General features: G+C 52.6%; 8 protein-coding genes across 8 annotated transcripts; 5 read left to right on the top strand and 3 right to left on the bottom strand.

The window, feature by feature from the left end:
* Positions 1-439: 439 nt before the first annotated feature.
* Positions 440-910, top strand: COCMIDRAFT_5801 (uncharacterized protein; the record flags this gene model as incomplete). The annotated part of the gene is made up of 1 exon (XM_007690322.1): positions 440-910. One exon carries the CDS (start codon positions 440-442, stop codon positions 908-910), a length of 471 nt encoding a protein of 156 aa, XP_007688512.1.
* A 431-nt stretch (positions 911-1,341) lies between these two features.
* On the top strand, positions 1,342-1,518 carry COCMIDRAFT_96864 (uncharacterized protein; the record flags this gene model as incomplete). Its single annotated transcript, XM_007690363.1, has 1 exon — positions 1,342-1,518. A coding segment is annotated over one exon (177 nt), but the record flags the coding sequence as incomplete, so codon positions are not given.
* A 1,134-nt stretch (positions 1,519-2,652) lies between these two features.
* COCMIDRAFT_5802 (uncharacterized protein) lies at positions 2,653-4,278 on the top strand (the record flags this gene model as incomplete). Its single annotated transcript, XM_007690323.1, has 3 exons — positions 2,653-3,102; positions 3,165-4,014; positions 4,094-4,278. 3 exons carry the CDS (start codon positions 2,653-2,655, stop codon positions 4,276-4,278), a joined length of 1,485 nt encoding a protein of 494 aa, XP_007688513.1.
* Positions 4,279-5,374: 1,096 nt separating this feature from the next.
* COCMIDRAFT_26813 (uncharacterized protein) lies at positions 5,375-6,337 on the bottom strand (the record flags this gene model as incomplete). Its single annotated transcript, XM_007690333.1, has 5 exons — positions 5,375-5,527; positions 5,595-5,729; positions 5,799-5,996; positions 6,105-6,132; positions 6,270-6,337. The coding sequence occupies 5 exons, from the start codon at positions 6,335-6,337 to the stop codon at positions 5,375-5,377; spliced, it is 582 nt and encodes a 193-aa protein (XP_007688523.1).
* Positions 6,338-8,045: 1,708 nt separating this feature from the next.
* On the top strand, positions 8,046-11,381 carry COCMIDRAFT_26814 (uncharacterized protein; the record flags this gene model as incomplete). The annotated part of the gene is made up of 1 exon (XM_007690334.1): positions 8,046-11,381. One exon carries the CDS (start codon positions 8,046-8,048, stop codon positions 11,379-11,381), a length of 3,336 nt encoding a protein of 1,111 aa, XP_007688524.1.
* Positions 11,382-11,869: 488 nt separating this feature from the next.
* COCMIDRAFT_96924 (uncharacterized protein) lies at positions 11,870-14,701 on the bottom strand (the record flags this gene model as incomplete). Its single annotated transcript, XM_007690364.1, has 4 exons — positions 11,870-12,775; positions 12,838-14,250; positions 14,300-14,393; positions 14,457-14,701. The coding sequence occupies 4 exons, from the start codon at positions 14,699-14,701 to the stop codon at positions 11,870-11,872; spliced, it is 2,658 nt and encodes an 885-aa protein (XP_007688554.1).
* Positions 14,702-15,053: 352 nt separating this feature from the next.
* On the top strand, positions 15,054-16,152 carry COCMIDRAFT_96820 (uncharacterized protein; the record flags this gene model as incomplete). The annotated part of the gene is made up of 2 exons (XM_007690365.1): positions 15,054-15,306; positions 15,356-16,152. 2 exons carry the CDS (start codon positions 15,054-15,056, stop codon positions 16,150-16,152), a joined length of 1,050 nt encoding a protein of 349 aa, XP_007688555.1.
* A 65-nt stretch (positions 16,153-16,217) lies between these two features.
* COCMIDRAFT_37284 (uncharacterized protein) lies at positions 16,218-17,764 on the bottom strand (the record flags this gene model as incomplete). The annotated part of the gene is made up of 3 exons (XM_007690351.1): positions 16,218-17,172; positions 17,222-17,684; positions 17,734-17,764. The coding sequence occupies 3 exons, from the start codon at positions 17,762-17,764 to the stop codon at positions 16,218-16,220; spliced, it is 1,449 nt and encodes a 482-aa protein (XP_007688541.1).
* Positions 17,765-17,924: the final 160 nt, after the last annotated feature.

A 17,924-nucleotide genomic window follows, 5' to 3' on the forward strand; every position in this document is an offset into this window, starting at 1 on the left:
CTACGCGACTGGGCACTCTTATGGCGCGTGAAACTACTATAAAATAATAAACATTAGAAATAAGGTTAGGGTAGGTGTATAGTGAAATGTAGACCAAGTCTCTTTACTTTGTACGAATCAGGGTGCTCCGGACCCCCGGAAGAGACTTAACACCCGAGCACCCGAATGGATTAGGATATCTCAGATTCGGGGCACCCACAAGCTGCGATTTGTTATTATAGTATCTTTCGCTTCCGGAATTTTTTTGAAAGCAAGCTAATTTTCTTAATCCGGACGGATATACTGGCGCGGTAGGATTCGGAGCAAGACTCACTTGTAAACGACCATCTACCTACATACTATCAATTATTCGCGAAATCTAAGAATCGGTTTTGAGGAAGCATCAAAGCAGTGGAAACGGTGATTTCTAATCCATAATCATATCCCATTAGGGGACAATATGGGCAGCGACATCAAAGATACAGTTTGGCCGGACCGCCCCGTCCCAGACAGCGTCAAGAAACGGACTGATCGGTTCTTTAGTTCGCTGGACACCCAGGATTCCAACGTGGGGGATATCCTTGCTGACGAGATCTTCGCATCCGACGGCCGTGCGCAATTCGGCGGTGATGTATTCATGGGGGTTGAAGGCACGCACGAGTCTACCAATTTAGAGCCCTGCCACGTGACTGGCGTATTGATGTACATCGATGGCGGTGCATACCACGAAACAATAATCACCATAGCCTCTACTATCTTCTTAGCCAACTCTAACTCTCGCAATAAAGAAATATACAAAGGCAGAGACAACGCCTGGGCCACGTTCAATGGACGAAGACACGTCGTCTTGAGAGTGTACTCATCCAACGATGTCGCCAACGACGTGCCCTTCATTGCTTTGGTCGCAATGGATTTCAAAAACGGTGAATAATTTGAAGGCAATTTCGTAGGGCGTCTTGAATTCCAAGACACGCAAAGTGCTAACCCAAAAATGAAATCGTATTAGACTTGGACGACACGTCAGAAAAGTACCCCACATCTTCGCGTCACGACGGAAGGACTAGATTGGAAAGATGTCTCAATTTGAACAATTAGGATTCTGCTCCATTAATTAGATCCCTCCGCGAGAAATAAAGCGATTGAGGGGTCTCACGAAGCTAGCGCCATAGCGCCCTATTATATTGAGTTACCTAGCAGACAGGGAGTAGGGTTTTAGTCCGCGTTTCCAGCGAAACTACGTGCTTCTACTCATAAAAGTCTAGTCTACCTTAGAACTCGTAGTATGTATAAAAAGATACTAAGCGATAGTTAGTAATACCAATGGATTAGTCTACATGTGTCACAACACTCTAAGCTAAGGCAAGAAGGCTAACACTCAGTGCTCCATTGAGTACCCCTCCGGCCACGGAATCTACAGTCACGTGCATAGAGTACACATGGTCCCATCTGAACCTTAGTTCACTCCTCAAAGATCCGTCTCAATTCATTCCGACTGATAATATTTCGTGCATATCTGCAAAATACCTCACACTGGGTTGAGTACTAATACAGATTACCAGCCAAGGCACTACGCCTCATCAGCAGATCACGTGGCAAGTCCATGATATGGATATGCCAAGCATCAGACATGAGAGAAAAGAAACCCCATTCCGTACCCTACCTTACCCTACTTTATCGCGAATCCAGCCTGGTGCAGTGTGTCAGCATCTACGCACCCATCGAACCAAGCAGCTAAACATTTAAGTATATGCGTCGCGTAAGTAGTGGATATCGCTCTTCCGCACCGTCATTGGGTGCATGCAAAGCAATGGAACTGGGCCTGTTTCAAGCCGTTCGTTCCGGCGTCTTGGTAGTAAGCCCTTCGCCCCCAAAAGTTCCAGGGGTAAACCCCACACCCACCACATCCACTCAAAGCTCACATGGGTTTCCCGCGATCGCACCTTTTGTGCATTTTGGGGGCCAGAAACGTCATTTGACGGGGCTGCCGAGAGAAAGAGGCTGTGCTTACGACCGCTCCGACCGATCACCCCTCCCTGCTGCTCCCCGAAGGGGAAGGTGTCGTCTTTTTGGTTTCTTACTTCCATCTCTTTCTTTCCACACGTCCCTTGATTTTTGGTCAGGCCTGTCGCTCGCTCGCTCGGTCCCGTACTTTTTGTTAATTCTTTGACTGTGAGGATTTTTTATTTTTCTTGGGAGACGGAGATCTTTTTGCTGCAGCTCAAAGGGGCCCGATAACGCTGGTGGGGATACAGGTATAACTCGCGAACCCTGGTTCTCTTGTTCAGCTCTCAGCTTGCAGCTCGCAGCCTTACACACACAGTCTCGAGTAAATTTCAGCCTGATGGATTAGAAATTGCTTGTATAAAAGTTGCGATTATTTTTATTTAACCTCTTCTACTTGTGCGCCTTGTCAAGGTCGCTCCTTTTATTTGTTTCTCTCGGGGTTTTCGTTTTGGGCTCTGTTGAATTCACGCGTAGCACGGTTGACAAGACGCGTCGAGCTTGAGTGAATAATACGCTGGTTCGACAAAACGGATTGATTACGGGATTTTGCGCTTCAAGGAAAGACACGACAGTCCGGAATCGAACAAAAAAACAATAAACGAAACGGTGGTTAGAGAGACGTTCTGTTTGGGATACCGATACGACCAACAAACATACGCATAAGAAATCATGCACACAACACTACCAACATGGCTTGCTCTTTCAGCAGCAATAATACCCAGCGCAACGGCGTTTTACCCATACCACTACGACGGCAGTAGCACTTCCTCGTCGCCGTCCCCGCGGTCGCAACGGCTCTCTCGATCCTCGAAGGAAACCACCGTGCGCGGTATCACGCTTCCTCTGCGCCGAATCGCTACGGGTCTACATTCCCGGCAGAGCAATGTATACAACATAGTCAACTCGAAGGACCCGAGCCAAGAAAAGAGCGTGGCCATAGACCAAGATGGCAAGGATCTCAGCTACATGGTCGCCGTGACCTTTGGTGACAGCAAGGAGGAATACCACATGCTTCTGGATTCCGCAGCGAGCAACACCTGGGTCATGAGCCAAGACTGCAAGAGCGAAGCATGTAAAACGCATACTTTGTTCGGCAAGGGTGATTCAAGCACACTCAAGGTACGTCCGCCTCTGGACAGAGGAGATATCACAATGGACAGACCATGCTAATGCACCAATAGCTCGACACCAAACAATTCAGCATAACCTACGGCACCGGCTCCTCGAGCGGCACCCTTGCCTCAGACACAATCCACATCGGCACCTCCCTCTCCTCTCCCCTAACCTTCGGCCTCGCCACCAATGTCTCGTCAGAATTCCGCGCCTACCCTATGGATGGCATCCTGGGCATTGGCCGCGGCGGCGCAGCCAGCGACGGCGAAATCGCCGCCCCACAAATCATGGACGTCCTCTCGTCGAACCGCCTCATCGCCGCAAAACTCTACGGTATCCACCTGAGCCGCGCGAAAGACGGACTGCAAGACGGCGCGCTGGACATTGGCCATATCGACGAGACTCGCTTCTCTGGCGACATGAACTACCTGGACTGCGTAGAAAACGATACCGGCTTTTGGGAAATCCCCTTGCAAGGGGCGAGTGTAGATGGCAAAGACGCCTTATCTTCGGCTTCCAGCAACGGAGCCAGAACCGCAATCATGGACACGGGAACCTCATTCATTCTTGTCCCAGAACCAGACGCCCAAGCCATTCACTCCTCCATCAAAGACCACACGCAAAGCGGCGAAACCTTCTTTGTGCCCTGCGACACGAAAACCCAGCTAGCCTTCTCGTTCAACAACGTCGCGTACAATATTTCGACGGGAGATTGGGTCGGGGAGAAGGTAGAGAGCCAGGGCGGACTGTGCAGAAGTAACATTATCGGCCGGCAGACGTTCAAAGCGAATCAGTGGTTGGTAGGCGATGTGTTTATGAAGAATGTGTATTCGGTATTTGATTTTGAGAAGGAGAGGGTGGGGTTGGGGGTCAAGGGCTCGGAGAAGGAGGTTGAGTCGGCAAGTGCAACTTCATCTGGTACGTTCTCTCCTGTTTTGAACCGGACTCGTGTGTTTACAATTGGAATGTCTTTACTGACTTGATATTGTTATTCCAGGTGCACAATCTTCAGTCTCACAAACAGCTTCCGGTAGTACTACTACTTCAGCACCGAGTTCAACTGCTGTGGCGGACAATGTGGCTCAGGGTCAGCAGGGCAGCAATAGTGCTACGGGTCGCTTTTCATCTCCATCCGCTCTAGTCTCCATGGTAGCGCTTGTTGCGATTTCATTATTCGTATAAAAGAACTTTTTACTCTGGGAGGGGGAGGACGGGGGGCGTTTTTTTTTTCACCGTGTACCATATATTATGGACAAAATCTACAAAAGGGAGGTACATATCTGTACATACATACATATATACATACATATGTACATACATGTATTTATCACGAAGAATACAAGGGAGAAGAAAAAAAAGCAAGAAAAAAAAGCAGTAGCACACGGTTCTGCTCTAACTGGTGTCGGTGTGGGTGCCCGCTGTCATTTTGTGCCTGTGGCTGCTGCTGCTGCTGTCACTACTGTCACTACTGTCACTACTGTCACTACTGTCACTTGTCATAGCCTCGTGACTGTTACTAGCGCTAGTAAGTGATTGCCCCCCCCCCCCCATCTCCCCATGCCAAGTTAATGCTTTATGCCCCCATGCACATGCACATGCTCGTGTTAATGCCTTACGCTGCGGTTTCAGCCTCAGCATACTGCATGAAGTGAGTATAGTGGGTGTGTGTTATAAATGGGGGAAAAAAAGAACACAAATACCATGGATCCAGGTTGACATGTGGTAATGCCATTTGCTAGAGTGAGGCAAGGTAAGCCAATGATTAGAGAGGGACACAAATGAATAGTGGTGCATAGTCGTCGTCGTCGTCGTCATCATCATCATCATCATCACCATCATCACATGTACTACGTTTAGAGAGGGTCAAAATAGAGTGACACAGGAGTAGAGAGCAAAAAAAGCACCGATTATTAGAAAAATCCTACCATTTGCTCAATCTCGATTCCACACGCTCGGAGAAGATAACCCCCCATCATGAACTACCCCAAGATGATGTACGGTCCAAACACACAAAAGATCCAGCACAGTAAACGCCTCGTGTAGGTGCCATGAGAGAGATAGAGAGAGAAAGAGAGAGAGATGGGCCGGGAGCAGTCCGTCGACAGTCGACTCGTCTGCAAACGTCGGCCGGCCATGTTTTTCCACGTCTTGCCCTCTTTCTCGGATAGACGACTATTACACACCCAATAGTCGCGACAGTTATATTGTTGCTTGTCGACGCTCAACAAAGGCGCGGTTGGGGGGGTGGTTGGAACCACCTATGTGCGGTATGCCGCGCTTACAAGATCAAGCACTTCTTGGTCTTCTTCTCTTTCCTGGTCAACAGAGCAGCGCGGGTGGCGTGCTCGAACACTTCCCTGACACCCTCGTTTGTCTTGGCTGAGCACTCAAGGTACTTCTGGGCGCCAATCTTCTTGCGGACATCCTCGGCCTGGGGGAGGGGGCGGAACTTGTTAGTCATGGTTCGTTTAGTGAGGCGGGTGGCGTAGGCTACTGACCTGTTCGGGTGTGACGGGCTTCTGCGAAGTCTTGTGCAGCTCCTCAATCGTCTTCTGGTCAAAGCGCAAGTCCTTCTTGCATCCAACGAGAATGATGGGAAGCCCCTGGCAAAAGTGCAGGACCTCGGAGATCCACTGTGGTGGGTTGTTAGTTAAGCAGGCGAGGGGAGAAACACACGTGCAGGGCGTGGCAGGACGACGTACCTTTTCCTGGACGTTGTCGAGAGAATCGGGCGAGTCGACGGCGAAGCAGATGAGGATGACGTGCGAGTCGGGGTAGGAGAGGGGGCGGAGACGGTCGTAATCTTCCTGGCCAGCAGTATCCCAAAGGGCAAGCTCTACGTGCTTGCCGTCCACCTCGACATCGGCAACGTAGTTTTCGAAAACAGTGGGGACGTAGACCTGCAGGCAGCGTGTCAGTGGATGTTGATGGGGCGGCGGTAATGGGTGATGGGGGTTGTGGATGGCGAGCTAGGCTGACGCGGCTCAGGGATGCGGTGGAGTACTGACCTCGGGGAAAGTGCCCTTTGAGAAGACGCTGTTGGGAGCGAGGTTAGCAAGGAGAACAGGCAGAGCAGTAGAGCAGCAGCGGCAGGTGGAGTGATGGACGAGGAGTGGTGGTAGTAGTAGGAGTAGTAGGAGTAGGCGTAGTAGGCGTAGTTGGGGAGCACGTACATGAGCAGACACGTCTTTCCACAGGCGCCGTCACCGACAATAACAAGCTTTCGTCGAATCTCGGCCATGGTGTCGCGTGTGATGTAGGCGGAGTCGTGGAAGGAGATCTGTAGGCAAGGAGGTGAGTGTGTGGATGAAGGACAGGCGGTGATTGAAGTTGGACAACAGCGGCTTCAGGGTGTTATGGCTGGCGGGCACCATGACCGCAACGGGGGTCGTGCTGCAACGACTGCGGCTGAGCTGCGACCTGCGCCACGCCCACGGTGCTGTGATTACGGGCTAGGGGCGCAGTCATGGGGGAGGGACGTGGCTCGTACCTGGACAGAGGCAGCTGGGCAGAGGCAGCAGCAGTGGTGGTGGAGTTGTTTGGGGAGGGGGAGGGTGTTGGCAGTAGTGGTGGTAGTGGTTGGTGGTGTTGCAGAAGAGAGAGGAGACGGCGCGATTAGCTATCTGCATCGCCGGCCCTGCTGCTAAACCCACCGCGTCCTCCACGGCCGTCGTCACATGACCTCCAAACACACACACACACGCATACGCACACGGTCTGTTGTCCGCCGGGCCGGGCTTGCATGCATTGGATGCTGCTTCTTCAATGCACGCCCACGCACATGCACACACACACTCACTCACTCACTCACTCACTCAGAGATACGCACACACGCACACACGCACGCACACACACACAGGCAAACACGCTCCCTCACAGATTGCCAGACGGACACGCACGCCCAGCAGCAACAAAGAGGGCCCTTTGCACGGCCAGGGCTGCAGCAGTGGGTTTCAGCCTGCATCCCCAACACAGATAGCCTGCCCGTCTCCTAGCGAACGGCCAAGCGCGAACGGGGGTGTTTGGCCGCGCCCCATGCATGCTGCTCCAGCCTACTACGTATGTGTGAATGAATATCTATGACCTTTTGCACATTCATGGTACATGGACTAGACATGACGTACATGGATACATGGACATGATGTACTGGTGGTACACAAGACATAGGTACTTAGACAGGTACATGCACGCAGCAAGTACAGTGAGTGCATGCACATGGCCCATCTATTGCTATGAAAGTACCAGTATACCCCGTACGTACTTGCCGTCTTGTTCACTCATGGACGTGCAGGCCCGCAATGGACCCAAGTGACGTAGTACAAGTACACTGTCGCGCATCCAGGCTGCAACACACCAATAGCTGTGCCGTCATCACCCTGGCTGGCCATGTTCTTTGAGTCGTCCGAGTGTTGGCAGTATGTACTTGTCGTGGTCTACTTACTCTGTGCATGTATGGATGATGAACAGCTCGGCGTGGATCCGGCCTGCTCCCTATCAGCTACCATTACTTATTACACTACTCGTACCCAGCATTTCGTCGCGCTTCGTCGGGGTTCCAGGGCACTAGGCACGTGAGTTGGCGATGCAGGCGGCTGCAGGGCCGGTGGCGGGGCAGCCTAGACATCCACGACCCATCCACCCACGCCTACGGCTGCTGCTGCTGCTGCTGCTATTTACTACTTACTCTTATTACAACTACTACCACTAATACTGTACACAAGCGCTGCATACTACTGCACAGCAGCTAGCTTTATTCTTCCGCTTCCATGTACTACTAGATGCATCACGGCCGTCGTCGTCATCACCACCCCGAGCCCTTCACTTTGCTCCACGTCTTGCTACTCCACCAGCTCCGGTCGACGGCCTGCCGACCTGGCCAACAACACTCGCTGCTGCCCACGCCTGCATTCGCTGCCTAAAGGCCTCTGCCGCCCGCTACTGCCATCGCCATGGCCGACCAAGATCCCAACCAACAAAGCCAGCCCGGCCATGACGATACTCCCATGCCAGATGCAGCGCCCGCGCCCGCGCCTGCCCCCGATGCCATGTCCGATGCTGACAAAGTGAGCTCACCCACCACCCGCCCGCCAAAGAGATCCGCTGACGCAAACATCTCTCAGATCCGTGCAAAGCGCCTTGCAAAGCTCGGTGGTCCCCCTCCGCAGTCGTCTTCAACACCCTCCGAAGCCGCCTCGTCCGCCGCTCCCTCGCCCAAGCCTGCACAATCCCAGCTGTCGCCACCACCACCACCCAAGCCGCAAGCCCAGAGCCAAAATCCTTTTTCACAACTAGGTGTAAAACCCAATGCGCCTCCCAAGAACCCAATCACCATCAAGCCCGCACAGTCCTCAAGCAGTGCCTCTGCCCCCTCACCTGCCCCAAAGGCCCAGGAAATGAGCATAGAAGCATGGGAGGATAGAACGCTTAGCAATATTTTCCGCATAACGTTGGACGAGGCCCACGCCCGGGATTCTCATGGGAACAAGCTCTACTATGTTGCGGGTGCAAAAAGCGATCTCGAGGATGAGGGTCGCCCACTTCGCTTTACCACCGACATGCTCGACTCGGTCATACTAGAGGCGGCATCAAGTCACGCCCACGGTACAGCATTAGACTATCTGCTCGCCTGCTGGAAGCGCGTCACTAGGGTCCTCAAGACCTTGACCAACAAGACTGGTCCTAGGTTTGAGGTTGTCAAGGAAGCTCGGCGACTATGCTTCAGCTACTGCATATTCGCTTTCACTATGCCAGACATGTTTGGTGAAGATGCCCCTGCTGAGAATGCAATGGCTGATCGCCTACTGCTTGGCCCTGACGATGAACGCGGCATTTGTTACGAGTTTCTTACTGAAGCCAGCCAGCGCATAGCCGAAGATGATTCTATAAAGGAGGCGCTCGTGGGCGGCATGGAACACGTAAGCCGCCGTCTTGCTTCGGTCTCAATGAATGGTGATTACAGACAACACATGCTAATCTTGCGGATATTCGTTCGTTTCCCACCACTTGTCGCTGCCCTCGCTCAGTCCGAGACCTTCTTGCCCGCCGACATTGAGCCCCAGCACATTGAAACCCACAGCTTCCTTGGTCCCTTTTTCCGCCTGTCTCCTATGCACCCAGAGGTAGCTATGAACTACTTCTCGGGATCAGCAGCCATTGACAAAGGCCTTGTTGCAAACGCCCAGCGGGCAGTCCGCATGACTCTACAAACCCACCAAGAGGAGTTATTCGACATCACCAACACTTTCATCAAGAACAGGGAGTCTCGCGAAAAGATGCTCGATTGGCTAGCACTCACAGTCAACAAGAACCACAAGAGGCGTGCCATGCAGGTCGACAGGAAGACCGTCTCCTCTGATGGCTTCATGGTCAACGTCACGGTCATTCTCGATCGCCTTTGCGAGCCTTTTATGGACGCCACATTCTCCAAGATCGATCGTATTGATATCGACTATCTGCGGCGCTCACCCCGTGTCGATATCCAGGATGAAACCAAGATCAACGCTGATCAAAAAACTTCGGATGACTTTTACAGCACCAAAGCTTCGGGCACCAACAACTTCATCAGTGAAGTCTTCTTCCTGACCGTAGCAGCACACCACTATGGCCTCGAAGCGGCAAACTCTAAGCTAAGTTCGCTGCAAAAGGATGTCAAATGGCTGGAGAAGGAGCTCGCTAAACTCGAACCCGAACGACCAAAGTACATGACGAACCCTGCACAGCTCACCCTCTTTGACAATCATATTAAGAAGGTCAAGGAGCAGATTGAGCGGGGCAAGTGCAGCATACTGGCTATCCAGGGTGTTTTGCTTGACGAGACTACACAAGCTCGGTCGATGCAGCTGATGCGTTATGTCATTGTCTGGTTGCTACGACTTGCTAACCCGGGGACATCATTCCCCAAGACAGAATTACAGCTGCCTCTTGCCAAGGAGCAGCCAGTACAGTTCAAGTGTCTCCCAGAGTACTTTGTCGAGGACATTGTTGGAAATTTCAAGTTCATCACCCGCTACATGCCTCATATCATCACAACCACCCAATGCGAGGAGCTTGTCAAGATTTGCATTGCCTTTTTGCGCAGTTCCGAATACATCAAGAACCCATACCTGAAGTCCGGACTGGTTACCATTCTGTTCCACGGAGTATGGCCAATTCCGGGGAGATCAAAGGGCGTATTAGGAGACACGCTGTTTGCGCACGATTTCGCTATGAAGCACCTGTTACATGCGCTTATGAAGTTCTACATTGAGTGCGAAAGCACCGGAACACATACCCAGTTCTTTGACAAGTTCAATATCCGGTACGAGATCTTCCAGGTCATCAAGTGCATCTGGCCCAATCCCATCTATCGTGAGCACCTCGCGACGGAAGCCCGCGTCAACTTGGACTTCTTCGTCCAATTTGTCAACTTGCTTCTCAACGATGTCACATTCGTCTTGGACGAATCATTCAGCGCCTTCAAGGAGATTCACGATCTCTCAAAAGAGTTGAAGAATGCGCCAGCTGGTATGGATCAGACAGCGCGTCAAGAACAAGAGGAGAAGCTGTCATCTGCTCAAGGCAAGGCCAAGAGCTACATGCAACTTACCAATGAGACTGTTGCCATGTTGAAGCTCTTTACCGAGACGCTAGCGGATTCGTTTACCAAGAAGGAAATCGTCGTACGATTGGCACATATGCTAGACTACAACTTGGAGGCTCTTGTGGGTCCTAAGAAGTCCCAGCTCAAGGTTGAAAACCCCGAGGAATACGGATGGAACCCACGCAATATGCTTGCAGAGCTCACCGATGTCTATCTCAATCTACAGGGTAAACAATCCTTCATCGATGCTGTCGCTACAGACGGACGATCCTACCGCCCAGAGTATTGGGATGAAGCCTACAAGATCCTACAGCGCTTCAAGCTCAAGGCGCCCGAGCAAATGGAGCAGTGGCAGAAAATGGCCGCCGATATTAAGGCAGCCAAGGATCAGGCCGACATGGTCGAGGCTGACCTCGGCGATATCCCCGAAAACTACGAGGATCCCCTGATGGCATCGCTCATGGAGGACCCTGTCATCCTACCGATCAGCAAACAGGTGGTCGATCGCAGCACCATCCAGTCTCACCTTCTCAGCGACCCGCATGACCCTTTCAATCGTACGCCGCTCAAGATTGAGGACGTGATTCCAAATGACGCACTTCGTGAGGAGATTCAGGCCTGGAAGCAGAATCGTCTCGCTCAAAAGATGGCCGAGCGCAATGCCGGCGCGGCAGCATCAGCAAGTGAGGCTATGGATACTTCGTAGTTCCCTTTTTTTGGCGATTTGCATGCATTTTGAGAGACAAGGCAGCGAAGGGAAATTTATACGGGTCATCGGATATCATGATGCTAGGGTACAAAGTCGTTTTTATTAAGGGCGTTCAGGATGCCCGCATCTGATGGTCGTTTTTTTTTGGGAAAGGTGTGGGACTTGAGGAGATTCTACCCACCGTTGCGTCTTTAGACAAATGTACATGCATGTTGCGTCTCGTTATCCTTGTGGGGACTCAATAGACATTTGGTCTTGTGCTGGGTGGGACACGTGAGGTTCAATGGTGGACCTCACACTCCACCTTGCCCACCACCACCACCCACCATTATACCAACCAAATCTCAACCGCTTTCCCTTTACAATCTGTATTTGCACATGCATCATAGAACTATTCACTCAACCTCTTCCTTGATCAAATCCAATCATCATAGCATTAAAGTACCTTCACATCTATCTACTAAACATGTATTATACATCCTACTTCACCTATTCAAACTCAACAAATCCTCGACATACCTCCTCGCATCAATCCCAATCCCCTCTGCCAACCCTTTCGGCCCCCACCCCGCCGCCGCCCCTCCCATGCGTTGACTCTGTGCACTCCCATTCCCACCACCACCACCCATCCCTAGTCCACTCCACACGCCGCTCCCAAACCGACTACCTGTACTCTTATGTCCATGTTGCGCCGCAGGATCTGAATCTCTCGCACGTCTCACCAGAAACGCTTCGCGCAGATCCTGAGTATTAAACGGTACAGAACCCGTTCCTTCTGTCGGCGTTGATGCGTCGTGCTCTCTTTCTTCCGGTACCTTTTGTCCTTCTTCATCCGACTGGTGTTGACCGTGCTGCTGCTGCAACTCGCGATACTCACGGTAGTTTAAATCTGATTCCTGAGGCTCGACGTGCGAAGGTGGGAGGCGCATCCAGACGACCCACCAGCCACGGTTTGTTTTGCAAGTTCGTTCGATTTCACTGAGATTTCTGCGTGTAGAGGCGACGGTGGCGAGCATTTGCGAGTGCACGTTTAGTGCGTCCAACCTGCTCCATCCTGCTTGCCTCGCTGCTAGACCCTCTGCGAGCAAAGTGCCCGGGTCCGGGATGTTGGGCAAGCCAGAATGCACGGTTAGCATCCGGGGATCGAAGACGAGGTCGTAGATTGGTTGGGTGTTTGGGCCGGCGGTGGGACCGGAGCCGCCGGCTTCGGCTTCGGTGGTGTAGTGCGACGAGACTGCTTGGAGGCGCTGGGCGACGTTTGTGGGGTTGGTGGATTTGTCCAGGGAGCGGTGGAGCGGAGAGAAGAAGTTGTGGATATCGCGGTAGAAGGATGCGACGCCGAGAGAGTGGGTGCGGTGTTCGAAGAGGAAGACGTAGATGAAGGGGCGGTGCTAGCAGCTGTTAGGTTTTTTTTTGTCGGGAGGGGGGAGAAGAGTGGAGGAGTTGAACTTACTATGTAGACGACTGGTCGGAGCCGGGAGAGTTTGCTTGAGGTTGGTGGGGGTATGTTCATTATTCGTTCGTATGGTGGTGTCTCGTCAGATTCGACGTCAGGGGAGCTCGACGAGACGTCTCTGCGGTCGACCTCGACATGTATGGTTCGTAATGGTATTCGGTTATTCCAGTTACCTTCGTCGTTCTCATCGTCGACATCCAAGTCTTGTAGGTCGCCTTTGAGTCCTACGAGGAAATATCCGTTGTTTTCCAGTCGTATTTGTTGCTTTGCCCTCTCCTCTACATGGTCCACATCTGGTGTTGGTTCCACGTATCGCATGGCTTCTGGTGAAGGGCTTCGTTTCCGTACAGGTGCTGGCTCGGGCGCTGGAGCGGGCTCAGGTGCTGGACTAGCAGGCTGGGGGCTATCCGTTGTCTTCCTTCCACCCCACGCTGTGCCGTAACCAAGGGTCATGTACTTCGTCCACGTCTCGGTGTCACCCAGAGACGCTAACATGGACTTGGATTCGGGTGCGGGTGAACTTTGGTCAGGCTTCTTGTTGTCGACGGCGGCAGCGGCTTTGTCAAGAGAGCTCTCGGCCGCTCTAACTATTGGTGGAGGGATGCCCAGAGGTAGGGCTGAGTTCTGGTTTGATACGGCAAGGCGTGGTCTTTCGGGTCGTGTAGGGCGAAGTGAGTCGGGCGTTGGTTCTTCTGATTCGAGTGCAGTCCTTGGATTCCTTCTCCGTCGTTTCTTTCGATCGGAAGCTGGGTTATCACGCACACCATAGGCGTACTCGCCATAACAGTAGATGTTTTCTACCCAGTGCGACAAGTCTCGCAGCGACTTCCGGCTCACTGCCCCTAGACCTGAGAAGACAACACCGTCCGCAGCCTGAGCGGTCCTTCCGACTCCAACCCATGGGTCCAGTTCAGAATCATCGAGCGTCCGCGGGTCGGTGGATGTTTTGGCTTGCTGCAATGGCGATACTTCGCCGAAACGAGATACCATGACATCAACGAGGCCCGGTGTCCTGCGGGCAAAGTCCTCCAAGACATCGCGCTCACTGCTGCCCCACTCCTCTTCACCCACGCCCATGCCCAATTCTCCGCCTGCTGCCAGCTTCATGCCGCCAAATATATCCACCGCTGGGCTCCCGTGGAGGAGTACATCCCAACTAGACGCAAACCGTGACCAATACTTGTCGAGTATGCTGCAGAACTTGGTACGGCCATGCTTGGCAAACATGCCCTCGAGCGTCAAGCCATGATGCAGCAGGAAGATGAGTTGAGCGCGGACAAGTTGCTGGATGAGGAGCGCCGGCGGGCTGACTTCGCGCGAGGAGTATTCGATTACAGGCTCTGTGGTGTCGGTGCTGGAGTCTTTTCGGGTGAGGCCAGAGGCAGCGGGTAGTTGAGTGAGATCAATAGACTGGAACCATGTTAGTGGGTGGTAGTCGCCTCTACGAGAATGTGCATACAGCCAATATCCACCACCCGTTTTCCAGCTCGTGAAGAACAATGCGCGACTTTTCTGTTTCGACAGTGTCGATGGCCTCGCCATTGGAGAAACTCCTGTCGCCGGATTAGTGCCAGCGCATACAAAGCGAAGCGGCGGTGCAGTGCCATGCGCCCTACTTTGCAAATCCCACCATGCCCTGTGCTAGGCCGACCTGGCGTAGCTTTTCATTCTCCTGGTCGCGCAGGTCCTGCTCTTGCTGCGCGTCTCCATTTCTGAGCTTGGCGCGTGTCTTTGCGGCCTTTGAGTAGTAAAAGACAATCTGCTGGTCAAATGTTTCGTCCGATGTGCCCAACGAGGGGCTGTAGATGGCCAAAAACGACAGCTGGGCCGGAATGACCTTGGGCACCGCCGTGGACGACATTCGTGTATGCGCCGAGGGCACCAGTCGCGAGGCGCGTTGACTAGGCGGTCGTGGTGGCAGGTGGGTGTTGCGTCACGGTTGCGTACTATATGTACGTAGGTACGCAGGAATGTACATACGTAGGTGTACCCTGCCAGCCACACGCCAACGGTCGCCCGAGACTATTTGTAGATGGGCCATGACCAGCAGAGAGCGACATGACGCCGAACCATATAGGGAGCCAAGGACATGGCCGATTGTCACTGTCATCGGAGGTGAAGATGCCCCACGACATAGCGATCGTAACATGGCCGTGTCGCAGGGCGCGGCATCTTCCGAGCCCATGGCCGACCGTCTTCTTCACCTCCGAACCATGCTGTGGCGACTGTCAGGCTCGATCCGATCTCTGCTGCTCTCCTCGCGGCGTCATTACGTCCCTCCGAGCTGTCCCACCGCATTGCCTTCACCGCTGCGCATTCTCTTCTGTGGATCAGATGACTTCAGCATCGCATCCTTGCGCGCTGTCGTGGCCGCGAAGCGTCGGGTTCCCCAGCTTATAGATAGCGTACAAGTGCTCCATCGCCCAGCCAAGCCTTCTGGAAGAGGACTAAAGACGTTGAGAGAAGGTAGACATGCCTGTCCATGTGCGACATCAAGGCCGTTGACCCAGTACAGTACCTATCAAACAGGTCGCTGTTGAAGAGCTCAGCCTACCCACCCATGCACTTGATACATTCACGGGTTGGGCACCACCCGCCCCCGTAGACCTCGTCATCGCCGTATCCTTTGGCCTTTTCGTGCCTCCTCGCATCCTCGCCCTTTCTCGCTATGGCGGCATAAATGTCCATCCATCACTGCTCCCTGACTTGCGCGGGCCGGCTCCAATCGAGCATACCATCCTAAAGCAGAGAAGATATACGGGTGTCTCCATCCAAACACTCCACCCACAGCACTTCGATCAGGGCACTATTCTCGCCCAAACATCAGCCCCAGGCATTGCAGTTCCCCCAGGCATCACATCACAGAAGCTGGAGAAACAATTGGCAGACGTGGGAGCACAAATGCTTGTAGACGTGCTCGAAACGCGCAAATTCATACCTCCAATCACGGATGTCGGATGGTTCGCTCAATCTGGCTGCCCTACCGACCACGCGCCGAAAATTACAAAGGCCGACCGGTTCGTCGATTTTGAGACAGACACCATGGCAGCCGTTCTTGCCAAATACCAGGCGCTCGGTGATCCATGGTGCGTGCTGCCCAACGGCCATCGCCTGATACTGCACGACGTCATTGACACGGACACGGCCGATCGCTCCGACGGCAAACCCGGCCTCTTTATAGAGCCGAATACAAAACAGCCTATGATCCAGCTTGCCTGCGGGAAAATAGCCACCCTAGCAAAGAGTACATATGAAGGGAGCAAGCATGGCCATGGCAATGCAAAGCTGGTTCGCATACTAGCTGACGGATGAGGGCCAGGATAGCCCTTGCACTTGCAAAATTGCCCGTTGACGACTACCCGTTAGACCATCTACACTCAATTACCACCATGATCGTCTTCCCACTCTTCTTTGGCATCTTGAAAGTCTTCAATCTCCTTCATCACTCTAACGCTCTTCGATGTCGCTGATACCTGATCCAAAGCATCCAGCAAGCCCGCAGAGCCTGAGACCTCGTAGAAGAGCCCTCGCACTGATTTGGCACTGCCCTCTACAGTTCTGTTTAGCGTCTGTAGCAAATGGAGAAATCCATTATCAGACTTTGCATCAGGCGTGGTATTCTTGACTAGAAGAGATAGCCCCTGTATCCAGCGCTCAGTTTCAAACTTCAGCTCGTCTGTCTTCTGTTTGCCCTCTGGTAGGGATCCGAAGAGGTACAGTATGCCGTCATAGAGATCTTTCATAGTCGGAGTCGCGGGTGTCAAGAATGATGGCTTTCGAGCTTTTTCCTCTGTAGGGTGGCGCTGCCTGAAGGCCTCGTACTCGTCTTCACCAAAAGCACGGCGCCTGGCGTTGAGATCAATGGTCTCTGGAGATAAGTCTATCCGGCCTACAGCACTCGATAGCTCGTTTTGAACCTCCAGTGTATGTTGATGATTCTGGGATGGCGTCTCCGCAGCTCCAGCTGGGAACACCACCCTTTTCATATGCCTGTGGGGTGGTCTAATTGGCAGGGCTGGGTTCAGATCCATGTTGACTGAAGCAGAACGTCGTGTATAACTCTCGGCAAATCCACTACCTTTTGTAACTGGTGAAGGACTATGTGAACATGCAGCGATAAATGTCGAGTCACTCGGTAGTACCAATGGGGCTGTTGGAGTTTCAGGAGCCTTTCTCGCACCCAGATCGGCCTGTGTGAGCATGTTGCGGATATCCTCAACTATGCTTCGGACTGAGTCGTCTGCTTCTGACTTTTTCAGCACTTGCTCTAACAACCCATGTGTCTTCTCATGGCTCTTTGTGCTTTTCTCGTCTGCGAGGGTAGAGTTTGCCCTGAGCAGTTAGCTTTCGACTGATTTGACAGCAGGGACATAGAATTTACCAGATCATAGAAGTCAGTATGAGGTTGATCGCATCAGTATGTGACTCCAACTTCTCACGGTATTGTTGCAGCGACTGTTTTTCATAGTCCCACCGCACCCTATGCCAGTTGACTTGGATGCTTTTCTTCATGTCGTCTAGCGTGCGCAACTTCGCTTTGCCTTTGTTAGTCGCTGCGTTCTCTACAGCCGCGGTCTCAACCGAACGGTACTTCTCCGTCATGGCTTCTAGTTCTTTTAGAGTAGACGCGCAGGCGTTTATCATCGCATCTAGTTTCTCTTTGAAATATGTTCTTCCATGCCGATCTGGTCGTGCAAGCACATCCTTGGAAGCTTCTCCTAGATGGTCCAAGGCACATTTTAGGCTGAAAAGTACGTCCTCGAGTTCTTTGAGATCGCGCGAAGCTGCCTTCCTTCCAGAGCTGATGCTTGAGTAGAGACTATACGCTAGTTGACTAAGGAGTACTACACATCATTAGCGTCCTTCTCATATCGTGCGGAGCGACATACTCACTAATGTTCCCAATTGAAAACCCAAACGACATCGTTTCTTTGTTTCTTCTATGGAGGAGTTTAGATCTGAACAGCAATGGCCTGGTGACCAGGCTAAACACCACATAAGGAGGCGCAGTTGTGCGGCTGAGGTGACCCCGCTTAGTTTTAGAGGCCGGCAGTAATAAGAGCTGAAAGCACCTTCTCAGCCTG

Source organism: Bipolaris oryzae, assembly GCF_000523455.1.
Source record: "Bipolaris oryzae ATCC 44560 unplaced genomic scaffold scaffold_76, whole genome shotgun sequence".
Lineage (NCBI taxonomy): Eukaryota > Fungi > Ascomycota > Dothideomycetes > Pleosporales > Pleosporaceae > Bipolaris > Bipolaris oryzae.